Genomic DNA, 8,431 nt, shown 5'->3' with positions numbered 1-8,431 from the left:
CCCCCCCCATAGAGCAAAAAACAACTGCTCCTCCACTCTACCAAAAAAAAATCTACACACTTTAAGCATCTGTGCTTTTGAAAAAAACATTTAACGTGTATTCTTTTTAATCCCTCTACATCACAACAACTCCTTTCATAGCCTATTCGCGATGCAGCTAAATGTGGCCCAAATATGATTGTTTTTGCACCATAACATTTCAAATGTATTAAAAACTACTCTGAACGCTTATGTCTCATTTCATCTGACTCTTACAGAACGTCACTATAGTAGCAGTGAGCAAATTGTCCCGTGTATTTATATAGGTACTGACCTTATCTAATGCAGTTCCAAGCACCGAATTATGCATACCAGCTACACAACAAAAGTCCAGCTTTGTCTCTGTTTTCTTTCATTTCCCATATCCTGGATGGCTTTGAATCTACAGTAACAGATGTTGCTAAGTTAGTCTCGGACCGTATACGAACGGGTTGGGATGGATACTTAAGTATTTTTATTTTTTACATTTGCTCCAAAAATAAAATGCTGTGCCAAAAAAAATCTGCCAATTGAGACAAGATCAAAGGTAAACTCAGGGCCCACCAAACATGTTGGATAATTTAATTGTTTCTGATTGTACAAGAACTTTAGAATCACACACGGTAACACATGTACCAAATGTGGCTACMTACTCAAACAAAGCCGCTGCATTGAACTTCACCTCTTCAGCGCATAATGGGCCCCTCTGAAATGTGAACAGTTCATACTCGTCTAAAGAAGGTCCCATTTTAACCACGAAAAAATATATGATCAAATTATCTAATTTAAGATCTGCAGTGTGAACATAATCCTTACATTATCACCTCACTTCCTGATTTACCTCACGTCTCCCCTCAAGACCTCTAACGCCCCCTAGGGGAGGTGTCTCCCACAGCTTGAAAAACCCCTGTTCTAAAGGTTTTGAACTGTTTCTAGATAAAATAATACATTTGCATCTACTAAAATCCAAAGACAAAGATTGTAATAACATGTAAAAATTGTGATACAAAAACCTGCTCTTAAATTGACCAAGACCCCATTTTTTTTCCATCTAGGTGCCAATGCTAAGCTGCGCTACCAGATCACCTCAGGAAACACCATGGGGACCTTCGACGTGGAGCCTGAGGTGGGCACCATCTTTGTGGCTCAGCCGCTCGACTACGAGATGGAGCAGCGCTACGAGCTCCGGCTGGTTGCTTCTGATGGGAAGTGGGAGAACGAGACGCTGGTGGTGGTTCAAGTGGTGAACCGCAATGACGAAGCACCGGTTTTCAGCCAGACCGAGTACCATGCCTCCGTGATGGAGGAACTCACCCAGCTTCCTGTGTTCATTCTGGAGGTCAGTCAGTGAGTTTGTTTGGGACTGATGCTATAAGTCTCATGAAAAGGTTCTCAGTAAGGGTTTTTGCCCTAGAATGACATGATAAGTACTATTGCTCCAGCAGTATGGTCCACCAAGTCTCAGCAAGTCAATCAGTCAATCATAGTTAACTAAAGTACTGCGCAAAAGTTCAATAATGAAAGCATTGTAAGTGAACTAAAATACAATAAAAGTTCACATAAAACAAGTAGATTCTTTTTATGTTAAATCAATAAATACCAATAAAAAATCAAAACTTTTTGCTCAACTACAATGAAAAACCAATGAAAACAAGGGTGTTTTGAGCATAGGTTAAAATTACCAATGTTCTAAGCATCTCTAAGTGTTAAGTTCAAAATATTTCAGTGTTTAAATGTTTATATATTTTTTTCCCATTGATAAGTCACACATTATCATTGTCTTTAAAAGATATTTGAAACAAATCAATGAAGCCACTTATTTAGACACAAACAGTGAAATGGTGATAAAAGATTGTACCAAGGCCATACTTTTGCTTTGTCCCAATGCATTCTGGGACAGCCGCCTGCCACTGTGTGATCCATGACATRTAAACTTAGTGGACACATGAGTTGATTGCATAGTACATGTTTTTCCTTCACGCTTAATCATTTAACCATAACTTCAGATCAGATGTTCACTCTTTCCAGATGACGCAGTTTAAATTGTAAACCTGAGAAAGTATCACCTTCAATTGGCTCCATCCACATAATGTAGCGTGTTGTTAAATTTTCAGTGTTTATATGAACAATATGTGAAAAAGTATCAGGTTAAGTGCAGACAAGTGTAATTGTGTTGGTTATGCTTTGGAGTAAATTAGCCCGAAGCGACACCTTAGCAGAGATTCGGTGTCCTCTTACTAAAACATCACACATGTATGAACGTGTTTAACACAATAAATGCTCAAAGAAGGAGCAAGGTTTCCTCTGACATCAATCTGACAGGAAAAAGAGAATTTGAAAAAGATGAAAAGTTGCCACTGGAAAGTTTAACTTGACCTCTTTCCTCTGTTGATCTCATCCACCTTCCGTCACACCTATCTCCGGTAATACACAGTAATTTGCATGTGCTGCCAAGCTAAATAAGATTATAAAGGTGGAGGCGCGTCTGGGAGGGGAGGGAAGTAATTTCTGTCAGAGGCATATGTGTCACAGAGTCTTCAACCATGGGCCTGTTTCCTCTCGCCTGCTGGAATTGATTTGATGTGCGTTTGGTTCCTCTCTAACGCTTTCAATAGTTTGTTTTTCTGGCGCACAGCGGACGGGTCCTCCCTCAACACACACCTCTCTCAGCCTCGTGCACTAATACAATTCAGTAGATGGTGAACGGAGGAGAAAATCCAATTTGAAATGAATATTTGTGACTTCACCTGTGCAGCAGTCTCCTCTGTGGTGTCACCGCTGCTCATCCTCAATATTGTGTACCTGCATCACAATGTCAGGGAATGCAAAGAGCCAACATGGGGAGGCAGCCGCAGAAGGGAGGGCAGGGGGGACTTCAAAGGCTTCTGTAAACAAACCCTCTGGTGAGAAAAGAAGAGAAGAAAGGGTAAAAGTGTACTTTTCTTGCTTTTGTCGGCACATATTAACTTTTAATTGCATTGTGTGTCTCGGTGACAGATGTGAGAGCTTGTCTTGTTGCGGCTGCTCTTGTCCCCTTGTTCAGAGAGATAGCAGGAAGGCAGGTTAATTAAGCAAACGTGGAAAAGCAACAGAGAAATGTTTATTCCTGTGTTGTGGAGTCTGTGCAGGGGCAGCTGCTGCTTGTCCTATTTGCAAATTTGACATTTGGACATAATGAAAAAGCAGTTTACCCTTTTTGTTTTTGATAAGGCATGATGGGGAAAAGAACAAAAAGAATAATTTCTGATTAAAAAGTATGATGGTCCTAAATTGGGGTGAAGTGTCAACATGAGACCTTTTACCAGATCACCTCAACAAATGCAACAGAAAATAACCTTCTCCTGCAGTTTAAATAAAGCAAGGTTTATTCCAAAAATAAATGGTTCAGTAATTGCTCCTTATCAAATCATGCACATATAAATCATGCCATATATTGATAATAATTTAAACAAAGACAACAATTTTCATGAAAAATCCAATTCATATTCTCTTCTTATGGCATGTTTTAAACAAACAGGGTAATGTGTTCATATTGATTCTGAATAATAAAACTGGAGGAATTGTGAAAGACTGCAAAAGAAATAAAAATGCTGGTCTTATATTTTATTTAAAAATATAATTCACAGGTATAACTCAAGTACATCATGACCTGAGTAGCTCTTTGTAGTTTTTTTTTGACAGTTTCCTAATTTTTTTTATTTTTTATTTTTATTTTTTTGCAGGTATCAGCAACTGATCCCGATCAGGAGGCAGACCAGACTGCCCTCCGTTACTCCCTTCATGGCCAGGGTGCTGGTGGCGAGTTCACCATTGACGAACACTCTGGAAGAATCTATGCTCAGCGTCGCCTGGATCGCGAGGACCGCCCTGCCTGGAGATTCCTCGTCCTCGCCACAGACGAGGGAGGACTGGGCCTTACGGGGTTTGCTGACGTGCTGTTAGAAGTCCGAGACATCAATGATAACGCCCCCTTCTTTCCGTGCCCTGCTCTGGAAGTGGAAGGATGTTTCATTGGCCAAGTGGCGGAAAACTCACCCGCGGACACCTCCATCATGGAGATGCGTGCAATGGACTTGGATGATCCCAACGAGGGCAGGAATGCCATGCTGACCTACAGCATCATTAAGAACATTCGCAACGAGATCAACCTCAATCTGTTTTCCATAAACGCCACGACAGGGACCATCTACACAGTTCTACGTTCACTGGACCGGGAAATGGAGGACAAGTATCTGGTGGTGGTGGAAGCCCGTGATGGAGGAGGTTTGTCAGGAACAGGGACGGCCACCATCATTGTTTCTGACGTAAATGATCATCCACCCATTTTTACTCAACGGGCCTACTCTACTCAGGTGAGTCAACTTTCCTTAAAGGAGAAATATTATGTGTTTCTCAGGCATACATTTAAATACTATACCATAATACAGTAACTATGTCACCTTTAGCTGTTATTAAAATGCTGTTTTTATGTTTAAATAGAAAATAAACTTATCTTCTCATCACTTCCTCTTCTAAACGCCTTGAAATTGGCTTCTGTCTCTTTAAGAACCACCTTTGCTTCTGTCTCACCCATTTCAGTGTGGGTGGGTTGGGTTGTGCTCACGGGGGGGCCGCCATGATGCAGTTTACTTGGCATCTGAAAATATATTTTCTCAAAAGTATTTTTAATCTGAAAAGAGCTTCACTGAGTGAGAAATAGTGTTATTAGCTCAGCAGACAGTTTCAGTTTCACTTTCAGTTTCACCCGAGAGCCTGCAGGAGTCATGGGCGGGGTGTGTGGGGAGGAGTGGGGGAGGTGCGCTCTGCCATGAGGAAGTTCGGCTTAAAGACACGTCCCAGGGACGTTTCTGGTCCTCAAAGGCGTTTCTGGTCCCCGTCTGTCATTTTGCTCCTCAGCATGGCTTCCTAAAAACGCTGCAGGATTTCTCAATCATGCATGAATGAGTCAAAGCAAGGCTTTGGGCATGTTTTTAAGGAGCGTATAACATTATAACATGATATAAAACGCAAAAAAGTTGATTTAACATGATATTGCCCCTTTAAGACATGTCTGTTTTAAAATGAATACTACCAGCAGTAAATTGTGTATATTCATGTGTCCAACAGGTAACTGAGGACCTTGAGGTAAACAGTGAAGTTCTTGTGGTTTCTGCCACTGATGGCGATGAGGGTGAGAATGCTGTTGTTGCCTTCAGTATTGTTGGTGGAGACGAAGACAGGAAGTTCTTTGTGGAGACAGACAAAGTGAATCGCCGTGGCGTGATAAAACTGAAGAAAAGGGTGGACTTYGAGAAACTCCACGAGAGGACTTTCAATCTGACGCTGAAGGCTGAAGATGCTGATTTTTTCAGCTTGGCCTACTGCCTCGTTCAGGTCGAAGACTCCAACGATCACGCTCCCGTCTTCTTCCCTCAGTTCTACGAGTCAGCCGCCATGTCGGAAGATGTACCYGTCGGGACAATCGTCACTCAGGTTACAGCAACTGATCTGGACTCAGGCCAAAATGGGCACTTTTCTTACAGCATTTTTAAGGAGTCAGATCCCTATAGTCAGTTCCTGGTGGACCAGTCAGGTTGGGTGATTGTGGCTCATTCTTTGGACAGAGAGAAAATCTCGCAGCACAGGATCATGGTCCTCGCAACAGACGCAGGTATTCCAGCGCTGACTGGCACCGCCATCGTTCTGGTGACCGTGCTCGATGTTAATGACAACGGGCCTGAGTTCGAGGTTCCCTATAAGCCYGTTGTGTGGGAGAACACTGCAGCACCGCAGGTGGTACGAATGAACGAAACCTCCCTGCTCCTTCACGCGACTGACCGTGACACCTCCACAAACGGCGGCCCGTTCTCCATTCAGCTTCTCATGCTTACTTCAGATGCCATCAACTTCAATTTGACCGATTTTCGGAACGGAAGCGCAGCCGTCACCACCCTCCGTACCTTTGACAGGGAGCGGCAAAAGGAGTACCGCCTTCCGATTCTCATGACTGACGGTGGCTCTCCTCCCATGAGTTCAACCAACACCCTTACAGTTGTCATTGGTGACAGGAATGACCACCCACACTTACCTGGACACACACACTTTATCGTCTACAGTTATGAAGGTATGTTTTCCTGTTTATTAGTAATGATTTAATATAGAGAAGAAAGATGCTACATTTTATTATCCTGTTCAGTTTATATTGATGCTTTTTTGTGTTTTTGAAAGGTTTACAGTATTTGTCCTAAATAAGCTAAGACTAATCATTAACTAGTACATAAAAATGTCTTTAACAGGAATAATCTATTTTTTTCAATACACACCAACTGGACACAATACAATAAAACATCAGCATATGTCTAAACACATTCTGTCATGGAATTCAAAACCTTGACAGCAAATAGAAAAAAAATTATTTGAGGATAATTTCTGATCTCTGGTGCTGAAAAACCAAGCSAATATGTTTCTGTAAATTCTGTTTGAAATATATTATCATGAATAAAATTCTCAATAAATACTTGGCCTTWATGGGAAGAAACTTGTCCCATCAGAAACTGAATTTGAATTGTTCAGACTGAATCTGTATTTGCATAATTTGAAATTAAATGCAGTTTCTGATGGAACAAGTTTCTGGGCCTTGTTCTGTATTTGGAAAAGTCTTCATGAGTTGCAAAGGTTTAGAAGAAAACTTGTAAATGAAAGAAATACTGTATGTAATTTAAGGATTTATTTATTTATTGTAAATAATTCAAAGAGTGCTTATAATTAACTTTCTGTTTAGTTTGTTTACTCTTTAGCTTTTACTCAATGTGATTTCTTTAACTGGTATTGTACAGTCCATATTTACAGCTGTGATTCTGAGGCTTAATTTACAATAATTCACTTTTTAAGAAGTAACACAATCATTCTTTTTCTTCTAATATTAAAATGCTTCACATGCAAACAACCAGAACAAAATTGGTCTATTTGCAACAACCAAGCAGCAAATTCTAAATAGTTTTCTTTCTATTGTCTCTCTAAAACAAGGGTCTCGATTTACAGCAAAAAGCTTTCCTGTTTTTTATTCATTCCAGATTTTATAACTCAAAGACTCTGCAATTTTAAACGTTTTGCTTTAGCACAGTGGTTATGGTCTGGCTTCTCTGCTCAAGGGCACCCTTATGGTAGTTGTTGCAGAAGAAAACATTTGTCAGACACTCATAATTGATTGTCCCAGTTGGTGGACTGACTGGCATCTTTCTGGTCACAGACTGGCTCCTCTAATGTTCAGGTTAGCTAATGTTCCGCCCACAACCTCCTGAGCGCTCTGTGCTCATGTTGTTAGGACTGTACTCGTCACACTCGACTACCCACAGCCATCCACTGCAGCCACATCACTTATTTAGTATTTCATGCCATCTGTCAGCCTGCTGTAATTTGCTGGAAAAACTAGAGTTTTTAATTTTTTAATTTTTTTTGTAATGTATTTTTAGTGAATTCCCTCTCTAGGGCCTTTCCACATGAAAGTACATTAACCTGCTAATACAAATCCACCGTCCCTGGAAAACATGTCATGAAGCAAACAATTAACTCCAGCTTATGTCCCAGGTTTTGACGGGCACGTAAACAGGGTGCGTTTTTAAAAGGCAGCTTATTTCAGGGCTAAAGTGATTACAACACRAAGTTCAGCTTTTTTAGGCGAGGTGGTGAATCTTGGGAGAAACATGGTGTAAAGTGTTCTGTGTGCACATTTTYCTGATGTGCCTTTAAGCCAGCACCAGAAAGTCGTCACCTGTTTTTCATCTTTTTAAAGAAGCTCTCGTATTCTTCCTTTTACTCCTAATATTTGAGTTGTACTACAGGGATCCCTTTGTGCTCAAAACTAATTATTTCTAGTGAATGCATTTTTGACTTTTTTGTGTGTCTTTTTCCTTTCTGCTTCTGACAGGTATTCTCCCGACGACAGTCCTCGGACAAATTCAATCCCCTGACCTTGATGACTGGAGTGAGAAGGAGTACCGATTCGAAGGCAAATCATCCAGGTACTTTGATCTTATCTAGTGAAACTTTGAAGAGGATTAAAGGTGACCTGCAGAAGAGTGATGGCGGTGAAAGCAGAAATGAACATAGTCAAGTCATAGACAAGTCGTAGTTGAGGATTTGAATACAACAAAAGGCACTTTAATGAAAACAAAGCTACTTGTCTTTTATTTTATATAACTCCACATTCAGCTGCTCGCTGCAGAGAGGCAAAAGAGGATGATAGTGATTCATTTTCTGCGTGGGTTCTTAAAATCACACACTTCTAAATTCATTTTATTGTAATTTGCAGGAATTAATCATTAAATATACCTCAACTACTAATATTTGCGTTTTGACTCCCACCACCCACTGGAACACAAGTTAGGAGTGATCAGGACTCTGTACCACAGAGCAGACAGTGTCCCTACAAACC

At 40.7% G+C, this 8,431-nt stretch overlaps 1 protein-coding gene across 1 annotated transcript in view; it reads left to right on the top strand.

Annotated features, from left to right (window-relative positions):
- The window catches only part of si:dkey-22o22.2 (neural-cadherin), a gene marked incomplete at its 5' end in the record, with an annotated part of 87,386 nt that overhangs the window by 45,046 nt on the left and 33,909 nt on the right, over positions 1 to 8,431 (top strand). Inside the window, 4 exon segments of the mRNA XM_014018929.1 lie at positions 1,074 to 1,357; positions 3,741 to 4,370; positions 5,125 to 6,121; positions 7,925 to 8,018. Coding sequence (XP_013874383.1) covers positions 1,074 to 1,357; positions 3,741 to 4,370; positions 5,125 to 6,121; positions 7,925 to 8,018 — 2,005 coding nt within the window.

The sequence above is a fragment of the Austrofundulus limnaeus genome, unplaced genomic scaffold (assembly GCF_001266775.1).
Source record: "Austrofundulus limnaeus strain Quisiro unplaced genomic scaffold, Austrofundulus_limnaeus-1.0 Scaffold205, whole genome shotgun sequence".
Taxonomy (NCBI): domain Eukaryota; kingdom Metazoa; phylum Chordata; class Actinopteri; order Cyprinodontiformes; family Rivulidae; genus Austrofundulus; species Austrofundulus limnaeus.
This window is presented reverse-complemented; position numbering and strand designations above follow the sequence as displayed.